Below are 19,797 nucleotides of genomic sequence, written 5' to 3'. Positions count from 1 at the left end.
TGAGTGGTAGAAATAGAAATTTTCTTCTCTGATTTGAAATTGCTGAAACACCTTGTAGCACTATCAGCTATAGGGAATGGAGATGAAGACAGAATTCCAAAGTGACAGAATTCTTTAAAATGGATGTACATGGAGGCAGGTGTCACTGGGAGAATGTGCACCCTGGAGACACATAGGCAAATTCAAAGCCCTTATCTCCTATGACTCTTTGTGTCACCTTATGCTAGTTAGTTAATTTCTCTGAATCTCTGTTCTTGTATCTGCAAAGAGGGATATCATGCCTTATGTCAAAGGCTTGTTGGGAGGATTAGATGAGATGATGAATCACTGTGCATGGTAACTAGTGGGAACTCAATTCATGGTTGTGACCATCAATGTCATTGCCATTAAATTGGAACATTTTTCCAAATTCCCCAGACTTTACATTATCACAGGCAGCATGGACATTTGTAAGAACATGAGATGAGAGGCAACATGGTTTGAGTCCTGACTCAGCACGTCATTACCTTGAGGTATCCCGTCCTTTTTCTGGTCAAAAAAGGTAAGTGAGCTATATTAGTAGCCCATCAAAGAGTGTTCTTTGGCTCGGGAATGTCAAATTATGTTCCTATGTATTGAGATAGAGAATGGTAGATTTCATGGTCATATAAGTTTTAGAAACTTGTAATTAAAATGAAATAGGGTTTTTCAAAGTAGAACTTTTCAAGAAGCCCAGAAGCCCCTCTGAGAAACATCTGACTCTATGACTTTCCCAGAGCAAGATAGAGATGACTATATTCCCCACATTTATTTAGCCATAAAGTCTCTTTTTTAATGAACACCTTGTGAGGCTAGTTTTCCAGGGAACCCATTTTCTGAGAAACTGATGGATCCTGCCATGCTTCCATTCCTCCCAGTTGGGGGTAGGATGGGTGGGGCATGACCAGCCACCAGCATCTCCTACCTTCGGCAGGCTGGAGACAGCAGCCTGCTCCCGAGGTGCACTGTTCCCGCAGGGAAGACACCAGACTCTCAAGCTCCTCCAGCCTGCTCAGGAGTTCCTTGACATCAGGAGCAGCAGCACAGCCGCAGGCCTGGCGGGGGATGTTGATGCGGTGTGTAAAGACAATCTGGTTTTCCCCGTCCACTGTGTGCTCCTGGAAGCTTTCGCTGGGCTGTGGTGGTGGGACCAGGTCTTTTTCCCCACCGGCTGATTCTAGATCCACTGAGCACTGGGACCCCATAGGCAGCTTGATATTGTAGACATGGTTGAACACCACTGGCTGATGCTCCTCTGGCTGTGTCACATTCACCCCACTCTGCCGCTTGTGCCGAATGACTTTCTTGAGGACACCCCCTTCAGTAGGGAGGGCAAGGAAAGTTATGAAAATGCCTGCCAATAGCTGAGTCACAGCCCCCATGGTAGAGCTGGGTTCAGCAGGATGCTCTGGAGTCCTAGGGTGTCTCACTCTCAGGCTGATTTGTGGGATTGAAAGGCCAGGGTAGAATCCAAATCAGCCGTCCCTTCTCTTCTTGAAGAAATTGTCTTCTACAAGTAAGCAAAGAAAACAAGTATGTTAGTGTCTACGACTAATCCTATCTATTGAATATACGCCATTCCATGAGAATCTTGATTTTCTTTCTCCTGTGTTTGAAACACCCCTGATATTTCTTCAAGTATCCAATGTACTATTATTATAAAGTGGTCTCTAAAAGAATTTTGCAATCTTGAATGAATGATTTCACTCATTACTCACTTTCAGGAAATTTAGGGAAGTGGTGGGTTATAGAGGAAAGGGTAAAACATTGGTCAAAGGCAGACTTGGGTTTGACCAGTTGTAGTTCTGGGGCCTTTGGCAAGTTATATAACTCTTTTGGAGCTTATTTTACTTTCTGCTGTTAAGATCATAATGGCTAAGAGCAGTGTTAAAATAATGATGTAAGTGAAAGCATCAAGTAAAAATCACTCATGTATTCATTAGTTCCTTAAATATTTATTGGCTAACACTTTGATTGAGTCAATAGGGTGCTATGAAGGACATAGTCCCAGGAGATATTCATTAACTCTTAAGTCTTGTTATTAGCTTCCAAAACGAGTTTAACATGTGCTTGTCCTCCTCTGTCATGGAGAAAGAGGTTAAATTTAAGAACTTCAGAAGGCAAGCAATTCTAATCCCAGGTGAGAGTCTTAGTAGTTATACACCTGTTCTCATATTATTCTACCTCTCTGAAACGCTTTCATTCTACGTTGATTTTCCTCTAAAACTTTAAAAAGTCAAATTTTTAGAAGAAACTGATAGTGTTCCTGAGCCAGTTGTCCAAATTGTGATTCAGAGCAAGAGATACCTTGGAAAGGAAGCCCACAAACCTCTGATATCTTCTCCAACCAACAAGTTCCTATGGAATTCTTGCTGAGTTATTCACAATAATCAAAGTTCAATGGATAATAGAAGTACATGAATGAACAAGAGCCTACTCGCCAAGGATTTATAATAGAAATAAGAAGAAAATGGGATCACCTATTTTATTTTCTTTGGGGACAAAATAAGAAGGAATGCAAAAGATCTATTTTGTGGTACAGAATATAACTGCTCATGGAGTTAAAAGAAATGAAGTTGTCAAAAGGGCAATGGTTTATTAGAAAGGGTGGAATTTAAGCAGAGACTTAAAGAGTTAGGAAAATTAGATGGTAGCACTATGGAAGAGGCTATGTCACTATAGGATATCTCTCATTCTGCCAAGATCTCCTGTTCATCTGTGTTTGGCCATTCACCTTTGTGGGCAGCCTCGTAGCAGAGGAAAGGGGAGTCGAAATGGCAATTAAGAAATGTTGAGGAAGTTCAGGAATACATTGCTAAAGTTTACGTGGTTATAATATTGACTAAAATACTGCCTTAGATGCATGGGAGAATGTGCTATATATGGTATGAAGTTGCATTAATGGTTCTATTTAATTAGACATACACCTGAATGCAGTTCAAGGAAATAATTGAAAGGCTATTTGATTTTCAATCAGTCATTTCACAAATTAACATTTCCTTATGCCCATACATATTACACATTCTAAGTCAGTTCTTTTATGTCAAGTAGCTCTGCTCTTTGGATCGCTTGATTCTATAAGAGTTAGGTTTTCTAACTTTTTTTCCAGAAGGCTCTTATCCTAAGGAAAAGAGGCAACAACATGATCCCAACCGAGATACAAATCAAAATCAAGGACACCACACACCCGCTGGGATGGTTATTATTTTTAAAGGGGGAAAAAATGAGGCAAGAATGCAGATAAATTGAAACACTTGTACATTGTTGGTAGCAACATAAAATGGGGCGGCCCCTCCAGAAAATATTTGGCAGTTTCTTGAAAAGTTGAACATACAATTACCATATGATCTGACAATTCTCTTCTGTGTACCTACTCAAAAGAATTGAAAACAGGATCTTGAACTTATGTTCACAGCAGCATCATTCATAATGGTCAAAGGTGGAGACAACCTAAGTACCTATCAACAGATAAATGGATAAACAAAATGTTTTTTTTCATTTGTCTATACACATGATGGAGGATTATTCCGCGATAAAAAGGAATGAAGTTCTGATAAATGCTACAGCATGGTGAATCGTGAAATCATCATGTTAAGTAAATTAAACCAGATTAAATTAAAAAAAAGGACAAATATTGCATGGTTCCAACTATATGAAATATCTAGAAGAGTTAAATTCATAGAGACAGAAGGTAGATTAGAGGTTACCCTGGGCCAGAGGGAGGGGGCAATGGGACATTATTGCTTAATAGGTAGAGTTTCTGATGGGATCATGAAAACCTCTTGGTAATGTATGTAGTGATAGTAGCAAAACATTGTGAATGTAATTTTATATTTTATATTATATAAAATTTTATATTATGTATATGATACCACAATAAAAACCAACCACAAACAAAAATGATCCCATCTGATCACCTCCTTCATGATGACAGAAAGTCTTTGCAAAATTTGGAGAGAGATTGTAAAGAAGCACTGATGTAGGACTGAGGAGGTGCCCGGAGACTTAGAAAGCACCCACCGTGCATTTCACCAAAACGTCTTATGCACACCCCACCCTCATTCCCACCCTCATTATATTCATAGTTGAACGTTTGCCAGCTATCCATGTAGCATCTACTTAGGGCATATACTTGTTGCTTAAGCTAAAATATCCCAAACACAACAAAGCAAAGCGAGAAACCTAATAAAACACCAAACAAACAAAATAAAAGCAAAGAACCCCCCCAAAACTCTTCTGAGTATGCTTTTTATTTAAATTACTTTCCTAGAAAAAAGAATTGCAGATCCGTGATGTAGGTAAGATTACTGAGGGAAGATTATCTTAAAGAGCACAGCTTGGTAAGTTTTCTCTCCAACCAGTTTGGCCCCTCTTATTTGCTTACTGAACAAATATTTATTGATTATGTACTCTATCGGAATGATTACTCTAACTTTGTTTGCCTTCAAACCCCTTTCCATCAATTCTTAGTTCTTCTTTTTGAGGAAGGGCCATGAGCCAAGTTTGAAATGCTTTTGGACTTTTACCCAACACTTTTGTGTGTGTTCCTAAATGACTTAAATTTCCATCTAAAAGGCTATGAGAGTTGCTTGTTGAGACTTCCAAGGCAATGAGCCTGGTGTAATTATGACCAGCTAAGGGTAGAGTGAGGATTTTTCACTGTGTATTTAAGTGATGTGCACTGGCCCAGCTAAATGTTGCATGACGTGGGAAAGGAAATGTGATTCTTGAGTTTTGTGTATTTCACGTTGGCTCATGGTGGTCCGAGGGCAGGTGGATGCTTTTGTACTTTGGGAAAGATCCCTTATGCCTTCAGTGCCGGGACGGGGGGAAGCACTGAGGCTTTGGAATTAGGTAAACCTGGGGTCAAATGCCACTCACTAGCTATGTGACTTTGGCAAGCTAACGGTCCTCTCTAAACCATTACCTTGTTTGAAAAATGGGGGTCAAAACACATCCACAGTGGGATAAGGAGCAGCAATCTGTACATAAAGTACTTACCATTGTGTCAGGGTCATGGCAGGCACATGTTAAAAAGTAGCTGCTATTTTGCTGCACTCTGATGTCAGCATAGGAACTTAACCTAGCAAGAGACCAGGCCATTAGCCTCTCTTGGCTTAAGCCTAAACTTGACCTCACAGTTGAGTCCAATCCTAAACTTGTAGCTACTTGAATATAGACCAAAGAGGAGCTGCAGAAATCATTGATGCACAAGAAGGTAAACCTTATGAAGATAAATTTAGTAGGACTGGAAATATTTATACCAGAAGGGGAAAAGATAAGGAGCAAATAATGACCTCTAAGAATGTAAAATATTCTCATGTAGACAACTGGCTAGTTTATGTCTCCCTTAAGGTCGGAACTGAGGAAAATTGCTTTAGATTGATGTTTGAGATATTTAGGCTAGATATGAAAAATCACGTCCTGATAGTAGGGCTTTTACAATTTCAAAATAAGCAACTTATTCTGCAGAGACTCTTTAAAAAAGCACAATCAGATTTTTATCTTTATAGGAAATGAATAGGCAATGAAAAGTTTGGAAAATATCTGGTGAGAGGAAGGACTGGGGAGCTGTGCGTGTTTATCCTATAGCTGGGGAAGCCAAGATTAAGTGGGACAGGATTTTGGTAGCTGGAAGCAGGAACTGGCTTGTTCCACATGGCCTGAAATGACAGAGCAAGGACAAATGAGTGTGGGGGTGGGGGTGGTAGGAGGGAGTGGGTAATGCAGTGGTTATAAGAAGGAAAATTTCAACACAACAAGAAAAAGACTTTCCTAATTGAACTTGTCATCCGATGGGCAGGGCTTCTTTGGGAATGTAGCAAGCTCCAAGGCACTGGAATGTAGATAGAATAGTCTTGAAAAGTACAGATTTTGTAGACAAACTGAAACTGTTTGGGGTTTGAATCACTCTCTTCCTGGAACCCAAAGATTGCTGGCTAGTGAGAAGATATTGACCCTGGAAGGAAGTAAGCCTGCTAGCCAATAAATACCTGTTGTTACCCATTATATGGGATTTTTTTTTGGCAGCTAGGAAACAAAAAAATGTGTGCTACCCAATATGGTAGCCACCAGACATATGTGACTATTAAAATTCAAATTAATTAACATTAAATAAAATAAAAATTCCATTCCTTGGTTGTACTACCCACATTTCAATTACTTAATAGTCACATATGTCTTGTGATTAGATAGCACAAATAAAGAATATTCCCATCACTGCAGAAAGTTCTATTGGGCTGTGCTGGTTTAGAGAGTTGCTTGATGATATTACCCCATGATACAAATGAGGAAACTGAAGCTCAAAGAAGTAAAATGAATGGACATCTGAGGCTATAAGAAAGTTCTGATGTTAAGTCTTACTGTCAAAATGAAAGTGGCTGATTATTTCAGACAGCAGTTCCAGGGGTTTGGGGAGAGAAGTTGGTATCTTTTGACTAATTCAGTTAAGCATAAGCAACATGTATGTACACTGAAATGTAGAATGTATGTTCAAATATATCCAGGTACACGTGAGGAGTTGCTTTTAAGGCACTGTTCTCAAATCTGAAGAGACAACCACTTTGCCTCAGGTCAGCAGTCCTCTCTCCCCACTGTACCCTTGGGTTAGAAAATCTTTTCTTCTTCCTCTATTTTCACATCATCAAGCCCCAGGTTCTCCAAGAGAGTCTTCTCTTTAATCTAACAAAGCTAAACTACTCCAGGAACCATTATGGCTATGCAAAATACCTCATCCTTCCCTGACTCACTGACCTCTTGAAAGCCAGTAAGGTATGTCAAAGACAACTCATAACCCTCGAATGTCTGTTGACCCTGCACTGATTTGCTCCAGAGTTTTTGAAGGGTCCCAGTCCATTTCATTCAGCCCTTTATATACTTATTTTGATAAAGCATCTGAGTGGAGAGGAAAGAGCCTGGTCTTTGGAATGAGCTAGACTTGTTTAGAAACCAGATTTTCAATTTAGTAGCAGTTGCCCATGGCCATTCACTTTCTCTCTCTGGGTCTCATTTGCCTTCTCTCCTGCAGGGAGGTCAATATGTTTATCTCATAGAGTAGTGGGAGGATGGAATTGAAATGAAAAGATGTATGTTAAGCTATTAGCATGGTGCTTGGCACATAGGAGGTGCTTTATATATGATAGTTAATAATAATGGAAGGAGTAATAACATTGATCAAGTATAGAATAGATCAGGACAGAAACTTTGCATCCAGAAGGCATAGAAGACTCAGAGAGACAAACCCATGACTACAATAGTGACACAATAGATAACAAAAAAAAGATTGGATAACCTAAGCCAATTAACGTTCAAAATAGAGAGAGGCTCATTCTTTTTAGGGGCCCAAAAAAGACATTTAAGAAGAACCTGAGGGATTAGTGGCATTTGGAAAAGTGGCTGGATATAACCACAGTGGCTGGATAGAATTTGAAGCCTATGGTGATCTAGAGCGAGGGAACAGCATGAGAAAAAACAAGGAAGTTGGAATGCATGGGTGATGAGGAGAATGAAGATGACAGAATTAACGTGGCTTTCCTTTGTGATGCAAAGCCATGGTAGCATGGAGAGAAAACTGGGTGGGGCGGGGTGGGGTGTCCTATTTCTACTGTGGTATGAAATATGGATTGCAGAGTGGAAAGGGAGAAAGTACATGTAGTGATAGAAGCCATACTGAAGAGGGTATTAAAGATCAACGTGAAGTGTTGGTACTTAACCCGGTAAACAATGCGTCCCTTTCTAAAGCTGGTGTGTCTAATTACATGTAGTCATCTGTTGAGAAAGTTAGGCAGAACTTAGGCTTCTGCATTTAGTCCTTTTAATTCCAAATACCTGGCACATTTATAGCTCTTGCCTTCCACAAAAATAGTAAACAAACAAACATAAATAGTCCTGAGTCTTTTTTTTTTTTTTTTGTAATGTTAGGACTCAGTCACCAACGAAAGGTATAGATCGAGTTCTTGTTTCAATTTCCTTGATATTAGATATTGCCAGTATAGAATATTTTTTCAGGTATTGGCATTATACATTTTTATTCAGTACATTATTGTAAGGTAAGACATCATTTAATAGGTGAAGAAAGTAAGGCCAGTATCATGGTAGCCATATCTCAAGGTTGATTTAGTTTATAACTTTGTACTTCATGTGGTGCTTGGCTTGTTATTAAATCTTCCATATTTTTCCGGGAGAGCTGTCTGGAAGCTAACCTTTTGGAATAAACTAATGGTTATTTTTAGGCACCTCACCAAAGGACAAAGACCATCGCTAGATGAAGGAATCAGCAATTTTTGCATTTTGCTTTGGTCATAAGGGAATAAACAATTTTGTTTTTAGATAAAGATAAAACTTGCAACTGACTAAAATTAAATTTCAGAATTAGTTACTCATGACTTCATTTTTAGTAGTTCATGGAATATGTTTATCTTGTTGACTTCGGCATATATGTGAACTAATCTAGATTTAGGGGGAGAAGGTAGATTCCTACTGTTTGGAAATGCAGATGAATTTCTCTCCATATAGTTTTTGCAAGAAATGAGGCAGCTTATAACAAATATTTCTTCTTGCTTACAGACAAGAGAATTTTGTTGTAGGCAGTCAGTCATGAGTGGAGTTGCTTACATGGGCATTCATAAAAGGTTCTAGAAATTCCTCACCCTTGTCCTTCCCAACATCTATAAATTCCTTCCTGGAATGTGTCAGGAAGAGGGAGAGGCCAGGCCATGGCCTTAATGTGGATTTTTTTCCAAAGGACTTCTGATCCCCACAGTTGAGTGGGTCCAGCACAACCTCTGTCTTAAAAGAATTGACAAAATCCAACTGTCAAATCAAAGACCCTCCAAACCCTAGACCCTCCAACATTGGAAAGCATTTATCCATTTAGGGAAGTAATGTGATTTAACTGGTGCCCAGTTAGGGTGCTATGGAACTGAGAATTAAGTGTTTTAAAAATAATTTATTCTTGCATTCAACAGAGATGAATTTAATGAGAACTATAGGGGTACACTATGGACTTAAAGCCAGTCAAATATTGGACTCTGGCTCTGCCACTTGCTATTAGAGTGAGCCATATGGAAGTGCCAGTTGTGTAGGTAACACACAATTGAATAGTGGTAATTTCAGATGGTTCAACCTAATGGCTATGACCTTGAATGTTTCACATTGCCTCTGGAACTCAATTTTCTTCTCTGTAAAATGGTAATATTAATAGCAACCCCAGGCTAAAATTAATTTTGACTGCACATAAGAAAAAAAAGAGAAAGAGAGAGACTAGATGAGATAATGCATGCAAAACATGTAGGACAGTGCTTAGCAGGAGGGAAACTTTTAATAGCTGATGTGGATTGTTATTGTATGATTATTCAAAAGTCTTTTGTTGGAGAAGACTGAAAGTGGAATCCTGGCTCTGAAGGGTGAGGGATTCCTTAGGGAACTTGGGGAGGCCCCTGTAACCCACTACTGCTTTTTAAATGGAAGTGAGTAATTCTTAGTGTTTCAGCTGGTCAAGTGACAGAGGTACTCTAAGATCCTTAGGAGAAGGGGAGTCTGTGGTTATAGCTTTGGTTTCCCACTGAGCCTATTCTAATTCATTTGGGAAAAAAAATGGGAGTCAGTGAGCCTGGGGTGGGGCTCTTGTCTGGGAGGTCAGTGTCCTAGCCAGAGTTGCTCAGAGGCAGTGCAGCTACTGGGCCGGTTATCCTTGTTGCCGAGCCAGGGCTTTCTTCACAACAGGCTGCCTGTGGTTTAGGCTTGCAAGACATTGTTCCTGATGGGAAACGTTTGGCTCAACTGCTGGGCACTTTCCACAGACACAGACAGAAATCAGATTATGGAATCAAAAGCAAACTTGAGCAGGGCTTAGAGGCAACTGTGGAAGATCCTCAAGTCCAGGGCAGGGAACTATGTAGCTGTCCCACAATCCTGCTTGTGTACCTGGCAGACACTGCTCATCAATGACAGCACACCTCCATGGAGCCCCATTTCAGAATCCTTCTGAATCATCAAATATGGGTGAGAGAGACCTCAGAAGTCTCTCAAGGCAAGGGCTTAGAATCATCAAATATGGGTTAGAGAGACCTCAGAAGTCCAGGAGTATTTGAATAATAATAACAATAGTGATAATAAAAATAGCAGTAACTACCACCATTTGAGGTAGTATCTTTATCCTAATTTTGGAGATGAAGCAACTGATGTGTAGAATAACTAAGTGGCTTGTGCATATCCAGAGAGCTATTAAATCGTGAATCGGGATTTGTCCCCAAGTCCATCTGGGTCTAATGTCAGTGTTCTGAATTTCCATCTTATTATACAGCCTCTTGTGCTGGCGGCCCAAGGAAAAGAGTTATGGTTTAAGACAATATGCAAGCTCTGTCTCTCTCTATATATATTTTCTAAACACCTGGCTTAAAAGGGAACACTATCGACCCTATAGAATTAGGACTTTACCATGCCGGACATCTTGTGGATGCTATGGAGATGAAGCAAGCTGTAGGCACCTTTGAGAGGCTGTCATGTTTCAGTTACCACTGGAAAGGAAGCCAGCTGCCCTAAAGTCACCCAGATAACTCTTTTGCCATCTCTGAATGGACAAATAAAGCTGTCTTTTAAGATGCAGCTCAAAAAACCCCACACCTATATTGGAAATTTTCTCTGACAACTTCAGACAAAATGGATCTTTCTTTCTTCTAAACTCTCTGATTATTTGATCTCATAGTATTTCTATCATATGGATTTATTATGCCTCTTAAACAAATTCTATCTTGTATTTATGCTACCTTATTAGATTAAAATTTCATAAGAGTAAGGACTATGAGTTACTTATCTCTGAATGTCAAGAGCACTGAGCACTGTATCTAGAAAATAAGTATACACACATTAGATTTATACTGAATGAAATAAAGCTGAATATATATCTGAATTTGAACTTACAGATAATAGGCACTCATTTCTGTTGAATTAATGAATGATTAAATAGTAATGGCCCTAACATTAAGCAGTTCTCCTATGATCTCTTCTATGGGATGATGGATCAAAGAATTCATCACCACCTCATCCCTGCAATTAGTTTATTTTTATTCATTAACCTGCTGTAAGTACTCGCAACATGCCAGATACCACAATAACCACTGGGGTACAAAACCGACCCAGACAGACTTCTCTCCTTCCTGCACCAGTCAAGCTCAATTCTGTCTGTCTACTTTAAGACAGGTTTTCTGTATGAGCAAAGTAAACCCCATTGGACCTTTGGCAAGAGGTGGACTTGGCTAGGCCTGTAGTATTCTCAGCCTGCAACTCTGCTTTTGGTGTGAAGGAAGCATCCTGGGTTATTAATTTGTAACCCCTCCAAATAAATTACAGTATGTTGTTAAATTTAGGTCACCCATACCCCTTTTGAATTTTTGACCTTCATTGGTTATTTTTAATTCCTGGAGATTTGAAGTTCTCTTGGGGCCATGCATTAGAAAGTGTGATAAGTTGAATCACTGGAAGATGAGCTCTAAGCCCCAGTTCTGCCCACTCCTCATTGCGCGACCTTGAGCAACTCCACACTTTCTCCTGAAAAATAAACAATTGCATGTGGTCTCTATTTTTAAGGTCTTCTTTTGTTCTAGTAATCTATGATCCATTTTTAATTCAGCAATATTTCTGCTGACCTTAATTTTGGATTTCACTTTAGACCAAGTCAAATGGCCAATATTACGTACAAGAACCCAAACACTTTATTTCTTCACTTGTTTGGCTTAAGCATTGATGGTGCTTTGTGACTTCCTGCTCCTCTCCCCCCAACAAAAGTTTCATTACTAACCAAATTAAATCCACAAATCTTAATCCATAAAATATTTCCATCCAGTCACAATAATGAGATTCATATTTGTGGTTTAGTATACCTAAGAAAAGCTCAGATGAAATATGACTAGGTCCATTGATACATTCAGACCACAAACTGCCCTGCTCTGGTTTCAATTTTCGAAATAAAATTTTTTCAGAGAACTTGCTTTCTTGCTTCTATTTCTTGCTTAGACAGAACAGAAAATAAAAAATGGGGCTGACTAAATGGCAACAATATTTATTCTTGTAAAATTGTTGCAAAAATAGATTTGAATCTATTTCCCAATGGACACATTACCACCTCTATTTTGGTCTGCATCCAGAATTTTAAGAAATCTAGTTGACTCTTTCATAAGTATCAGAAACGGGGTTCTTAAGCTCTTGATCCAAGGTCAAGAAATTAAAGATTCTTCTAGGGAAGAGTAAGTTATAGGTTTGCTCACAAGTCAATTCAAAATAAGAGAACTTCTGAAAAGGGCTCTGTGGCATGGTGGCCTCAGTGAAAACTGTTACTAGCCACTCAGTGCCAGAAATTTAGCCTTGAAAGACTTTGAAAACTCTTGAGGAAGCACTGTGATGGCTTAAAGAATAACACAGCCTTTTGAGTCTGAAAGACCCAAGCTCAAATTCCGCTTTCCTACTGGGAAGCCTTGGACAAAGTTCTGTAATTTCCTGGACTGTGTCTTCTTCAACCATAAAATGTTGTTGGAGAGAGTGAATGAAATAATGGAATTTTAAGTGCCTGGCATATTAATGATAACTACTACCCAATTGTTAGCACCCATTTTATATTTCTCTCCTTTTCTTTCTTATTCCCCTTATTAGGGAGCTCTAGGACACTGGACATGTTCAAGAAAGAGAAAGTAATGTTCAAGCATTGGATAAGAGATTGAAATGATTTGGGGTGTCGATTACATTTCACCTTATGTGCCAATTTCAATGAGCTGGGGTGGCTACCTGGAACTGCTTTCAAAAAGATTCTGAGGCCATGTTTTGACTCAAGGGGAAAGAGTGCTGTGATGGATTAATAATGTCTTCCATGGGTACAGGTGTCAGGTAGTGTGGATATTGTGCCAAATATTTGACATAGCAGGGCTAGATAGGCCTGGAAATCTTTTCCAACTGAAATGTGTTGTTAATTTTGATATTTAAATGAATGGAATTCTGCTTGACTGAGGACTATGCAGAGAGTGCCAGGCTGAGTCACTGATAATTATAGAAGTTTGTACAAATCAAGTTCAGTCAGATTGGATACCTTTTGATAGAAGAGGACTGCCGGAATGAAAATGTGCCTCTTAGAGTAGAAGCAGGAAACTGGATTCTCAGGGAACATCAAGACTATTACAGTAATTCTCCAGTAATTAATTTCTGTGATCCCAGGCAAAACAAGCATACTTTCATTGTCTACTTTCTCTTTCTCAAAAAGGGGCCATTTAAATGCTACACTAATAAATAACATTGACTGAACACATCTGTGCCAGGTGTTGCTTTATGTGCCTTTCATACATTATCTCATTGAATCCTCTCCAAGACCTTTGATGTAGCTTAGTTTACTGAGAGAAAACTGAGGCTCACACAGTTCAAGGGCACAGCTGGATGGGGGAGCAGGAATTAAATCCAGGCTGATGGACTCATGAGTCAGAGACCCCAGGCTTTGCTGTCACCCTTTATGATGTTGAAGGGTGGTTTGCATGAGTAAGTTAAAAGGACATAAACTTCAAAAGGACAAAATGGTCAGGATCCAAAACAATGATTGGCAATGAAATATCTTCATGACTTACAGAGCGAGCAAGAGAAACCTTCCACAAACCTGAAATAGAGACATTTTTAGCCTCTGACTTAGGTTCAATTTAGCTGTGTTAAGCTTAAGCAGCATTTTTAAAAGTATAATATATAACATGTTGATAGCTATTAATGCATGGGAAAAAAATTTCCTAATTAAACATGCTTGGAAAATACTCTTTTAGACCAAATGCTATTTTAAATCAAACAAGTTATATAACTTTCTTTCTTCAGGATTTTCCAGGGTCTTTAATATGTTTGTATTTATTGGGAATCTCCAAGAAAGAAAGATTTTATGGAGTGTTTCTAAAACCTACTTGATTATTTTGTGTTTGGAGTATAACCCAGGACTCAGTTTAATGGCTCACTTCAGGAGAAGTGCTGATAAGAACAAATCCTTGACCCTTTATTCTTTTCCTTATAAATTAGGCATTTGTAACTATGGCTCATCTACGGTAAATGTGGAGTTACAGGATTGGGGCTCTTGAGTGATGTCAACTAAAAGTGAAGAAAATAATTTAACACTTATTCTGTGCCTGGAACTCTATATGTGTCATTTAATTGGCATGCCAACCTATGCATTAGGGAGTGTTATATCTATTTTGCTGGTAATAGAACTGAAGCCCCGAGAAGGTTAAATAAGTTGTCCAGTCAGTAATTATCCTATTTGAGTTAGAATTAACAACCCAAACTTATTATTCCAAACCTGATGCTTTTTCTACTACAACAAGATATCTTTTGAAGTATGATTAATTGCTCAGTTCAAAGAACATTTATACAATAAATATTTAGGGATACACAACATCATTTACGCAAATACAGTTGATAAGATTCTTCTAATAAGACAACTTGGGTGGATGGTGTTAAGGAATTGGGGTACTTACAATTATTTTATTTCCAGTTTTGAACTTGAGAGACAGTACAAAGCCAAATGCACCATAATATCCTCATGTCTCAGGGAAATTTTTAAAGCCCTCAGAAACCAGTTGCTCTCCTTGAGTCAGAGCTTCAGAGAAGGTTAGTAAGTAAGAGGAAGACAAAGTGAGAAGTACAGGACAGAGTAACTTAAAAATCTATCCTTTCTGGAACATTGGGTATATTTGTCTGCAAAACTGCCAAATGCAATATACCATAAATGGAATGGCTTTTATAAAGAAAATGTATTACATAACAGGTTAATAGTTCTAAGCCTATAAAAATGTCCAATCTAAGGTATCCAGGAAAAGAGATATTAATTCAAGTAAGGCTGATATGTCTGGAACCCTTCTGTCAGCTAGGAAAGCAGTGGCTGGCATCTGCTGGGGTCTTTGGCTTCTGGTTTCAAACAACTTTTCCAGAAGCATTTTCTTTCTTCATCACCAAAGGTCTCTGGTTATATGGGTTCTGTCATGTCTGCTGTGAAGCAACTGTTCTCCAATTGTCTGCATCTGCTCTGAAGTTTCTCCAAAATGTTTCCCCATTTAAAGGACTCTAGTAAACTAATCAAGACCCACCTTGAATGGGTGGAGTCACATCTCCATCTAATCAAAATGTCACACCCACAATTGGGTGTGCCACATTTCTGTGGATTTAATCTAATCAAAAGTTTCCACCCTACAATATTGCATTAGGATTAAAAGAAATGGCTGCCCCTACAAGATTGGCAAGATTGGGTCAGGATTAAAGCATTGGCTTTTCTGGGGTACATAATATTTTCAAATCAGCACATTTGGGCTCCTTGCTATATAGTAGCTTTAAAAATATGACCTTAACAAAATCAGTCAGGAGCATTTAAGATGGTCCATTTTTGGACGCATGGATTTATATGATCATGCAAACAAATAATGAAAAGAAGAGAAGGGAATCTCTCCTAGGCAGGAACATTTCATTTGGCACATGGCAGAAAAGTCAAGAAATTTAGCCAGAGAGAGTAATCAAAGTCAGTGGTAGGCAGTGGCAAATAGAGGATGAAACATACAGGTGAATACTTCTTTTATCATTGTCCTAAGCTTCCTTCAGGTATAGAGTTTCGCATTATTTGGTGTGTGCGCTTACTAGTTGTTGAATCTAGAAGAACCATTTTTTTCCACCTCACTGCTTTATATGTATAATAATATCCACCTTGCTAGGTTGTAGTGAAGATTAGTGATTAAGTATATAAATTTAGCTCATTGACAGGGGTCAGCAACTTCTTTTTAGAGGACCAGATTGTAAATATTTTAGTCTTTGTGGGCCAGATTCTCTGTCACAAGTACTCAACTCTACCATTGTAGCAAAAGTAGCTATGGACAATTTGTAAACTAATGGGCATGGATATGTTCCAATAAGACTTTATTTACACAAAAAGGCTGCTGGCTCAGGCCATGGTTTTCTGAGCCCTGTTATAATGCAATAGGTATTACTCAATAAATGACAGCTATTATTACAAAACCAAATATAGATTAAGCTGTACAGAAGGGAAAGTAAGATTTTGTTGAGTATATACAATATACTTTAACAAGCCATAGGCTGGATGCTTTTTTATACATGTTATTTATTTTGCATTTGGTGAGCCTGGTGAGAGAGGTGTTATTAGGCCTAGCTGGAAACTAAATGAAAACCAGAGAGGTTCGATGGCTTTAGAATTAGTCAGCTTTTAAACCCTGATTTGTGATTCCAGAATGAGTGCTCTCAGTTACTATACTGGGATGGCTCCTAAAGTAATTTCCTGGAGTTCATATAAGATGCAAACTTAAATTAGCATGGTTTAATAAAGAGAGATATTAAAGCCCAAGTGGATACCTTCACCTTTCATTTCCTACATCTTCATCAGCTCTCTGGTGGCTGTCCACATGTAAGGGCTGCAATATTTGACCTTTTTCATTCTCTCAGAGCCTCTGGCTGTGTATAAAAGCCTCAAGTTTTATACACTCCCCCTTTGGAGCAGGCTTAAGCCAAGGTGGACTATTTGCAAAAGGTTATTAGCTTCTGGGCAGATGTTGGCAAATTTCTTTTGGCCTGAGCTGAGATTCCAGAGTCTGCTGAGACCTGGCTGTGTTCATTGCTGATCTTAGCCAAAAAAAGATTGCTAATTAGGTTGACAATCTGCTCCTCTCTACCTCTAGAGTTAGGTTTTCCTGCTCTGGGCACATCTGCTTTGGCACAAGCAGTTCACCTGGCTTTTTACTGCAGTTCTGGGTTAGTGAGAGCAAATTCATAGTCCCTTTAAAATCTGTAAAGCCTTGTACTCCAGTGCAGAATTTCCCTTACTGTGTCTAAGATGTTGTTAATCATGGCAATACTAAGTGGAAAAGGGTACTTGTGGCCAAATGAGTTTGAGGATTCTGGGTTAAATACAGTTAAACTGATTAATTGCTGCAGGTTTTCTCAGATCATGCATCCTTTGGTCCAAGACCTATTAGCTTCTATTCATGCTCAGAATAAAATCCAATTTCCTCCAGAGCTCACTGCTATCATTCCATGAGATCTGTGTTCAAATGGCATCTCCATTTCCCACCTTATCTAAAAGAGCACCCCTATCCAGGACTGGTTATTGTCTTTTCCCTTACCCTGTTTTATATTGCTTCTTAGCAAATATTATTACACTACCTGAAAGTATAATATAAATTTACTTGGCTCCTTTTCACTGTTTACCTTCTCTATTGGAATGTAAGCACCATGAGTGAAAGGACCTCACCTGCTTTGTTTTCTATTGTATTTTGAGCCCTTAGTGTTTTTTCTTTCTTTCTTTCTTTCTTTTTTCACATGGGCAGGCACCAGGAATCAAACCCAGGTCTCCAGCATGGCAGGCGAGAACTCTGCCAATGAGCCACTGCGGCCCTCCCACCTTAGTGTTTTGAATGGTTTTAGAAGATATGAATTTCCAAGAAGAGGACACAGTCTCAAGTGTTCCCCAAACTCATTTGATTGTAGAACACTTTTTTTAAGTGCATCTCATAAGAATGCTGTTCCATAGGACACCTTTGAATTTGCTTCTGGGTTGGGTCTTATTACCAAGAACATTTTAGCAACAATGACAATAAAAATTTATATTGAATGCTAGGTTCTGTACTAAGTACTGTACTTTCACTATAGTCATTTAATTATCACAATAAACTTATAAAGCATGTGCCAGTATTTTGTTTCTAATACAGATGAGGAAAATGAGGCTTAGAGAAATTAAACACTAAACCAAGATCACACAGTAAGCAAATATCTCTTGAACTCAGAACTTTCTGTAGCCAAAGCCACAGTCTTAACTATTATTCAGTTCTTTACATGGGCTGCAAATTTTTCCATGTCCTAAGATAAAGAGTGCTTTGTTTCCATCCCTTCCTTGAGCCCTTTCCTTCCTCCTACTAGGTGTTGATTGATCCCTTGTTATAATTTCCAGATTTTCGGCTATCTCTTGTGTCTCAGTCTCAAATCCATGGCTGGACTTCCTCTGTCCTTGGTACTGGTTTCTCAAAATCCTAAACAGAGCATGCTTTGATCTTGGGGGCCACCTCTGAAGCAAGGACACTCCTTGAAGCCTGTGTCCTGAGATGGTTTCCCATCCCAGGGCTTGGCTGGCTTCCTCCTGTCACGTGTTATGACTTCACTCTGCAAATTTATGAGCCTAGAGGATAAAATATGAAAACAACTTCAAGGTCTGAGCTTTCTGAATAAACTGTGGTAAAGGAGATGTCCAAATCTGGAAGCAGAGAAAGGACTTTTGTGAGTTGTTGGAGACTAATTTTATTCCCGTTTTCCTTGGTGTCAAATCCTGATAAAGCAGATACCCATCCTCACTTCAAAAACGTCACTGTCAGGAGGAGTACACCTATGAGGAACAGGTGATTTCAGAATGATAAAGGTGACATTAGAGAAAAATATGAGTGAAATGTGATGGTAGTAAAGGGGTAGCTAATTTACCTGGAGGAGATAGTACCTGAAATGAATTTTGAAAGAAGAATATGACAGGTCAAAAAGATAAGGTAGAACATTCCAGGCAAAAGTGAACAGTGAGTGTAAAAGCTTAAAAAGCATGAACTACTAGGTATGGAGAACATGACTCACAGCTGAAGCACAGGGTCTGTTTGGAGATCAGGAGCGAGCTCATGAAAAATCTTGAATGCCAGGCTGGGGATATGGGTTTTCCTAGGAGCAGAAGAGTGCCATTTGGATGGCTTCAGGTTTAGGAATGTTGACCTCAGTGTTCTCATAGTGTGGGGTGGATTGAATGTTAGTAGGTTGGGGACTGAAGGGGAAGCTTTTGTTGTGGTCCATTTGTGAGATTCCACTGCCTAAGCCAGGGTAATGACGGAGCGCAGTGTGTGGGGAGGCAGAGACTGATTTATTTGTCAAAGCAGTAGAGTTTACAGGATTTGGTGCATGGAGTCTGAAATTACTTTCAGTTTTCAGTCTTAATTTTATCTGTTTGGTGAGAACTAGATTGGGGAGGGGCAATGGATGAGTTTCCATTTTGGTCACTTTGAGTGTTTTATTTTTGAATGAAATACCTCCAAGGTCATTGCCTTGGAAGACTCTGCCATGTGATGATATTCAAGGGGAATCATGGCTCCCCAGCAAACTATGACATCTGATGAAAAACACCTGGCTCTATTTTATAACAATTTGGAGAGTTTTAAGAAGACATGGCCCACCTCATAGCCATAATTATTGATTGCTCATCAACTAAATGTGTAGCTAGGTTGGGTGAAGTTATCATGGATGAGAGGTGGCCAGGAATTGGTGACACTGCAGGGTTGGAGGCTGTAGCAGGCAGACCCTATGAGATGGTCCCCAATGACACCACCTCATGCTGTTCACACCCTTGTGTAAAACCCTCCCTGTGAATGTAACATGGCCTACTGCCTTGGTTCTGACCTACAGATTATGGCAAAGGTGATGAGATGTCCCTTCTGTAGTTAGGCTATACAAGATTGTGATATCCATCTTGCTTACCAACTCTCTTTCTCATTGGCCTTGCTGAAGCAAGTGGCCATGTGGCAAAGAACTGAGGGTGGCCTCTGGGAAACAGCTAGCAAGATGCTGAGGCCCTTAGTACAACAGCCCTCGAGGAAGCAAATCCAGCTGATGAACATGTGAGTGAACTTAGAAGCTAACCATTCCCTATCCAAGCTTTCAGATGAGACCCCAGCCCTTGCCAATGCTGTGACTTCAGACTCATGAGAGACCAGGAAGCAGAAAATCCAGCTAAGCTGTGCTCAGATTTCT

The 19,797-nt window shown here is 39.3% G+C and overlaps 1 protein-coding gene across 9 annotated transcripts in view; it reads right to left on the bottom strand.

The window, feature by feature from the left end:
* The window catches only part of TNC (tenascin C), a 95,164-nt gene that overhangs the window by 67,976 nt on the left and 7,391 nt on the right, over nt 1-19,797 (bottom strand). For all 9 annotated transcript variants that reach the window (XM_077143698.1, XM_077143658.1, XM_077143671.1 and 6 more), the window contains exon 2: nt 944-1,528. In XM_077143698.1, the coding sequence (XP_076999813.1) occupies nt 944-1,400 (457 nt within the window). In that variant the 5' untranslated portion in view covers nt 1,401-1,528. The remainder of the gene's footprint in view (nt 1-943; nt 1,529-19,797) is intronic.

This window comes from Tamandua tetradactyla, chromosome 2 (genome assembly GCF_023851605.1).
Source record: "Tamandua tetradactyla isolate mTamTet1 chromosome 2, mTamTet1.pri, whole genome shotgun sequence".
NCBI classification, from domain to species: Eukaryota; Metazoa; Chordata; class Mammalia; order Pilosa; family Myrmecophagidae; genus Tamandua; species Tamandua tetradactyla.
Note: the sequence above shows the minus strand (reverse complement) of the source record. Positions and strands in the feature narration are given on the sequence as shown.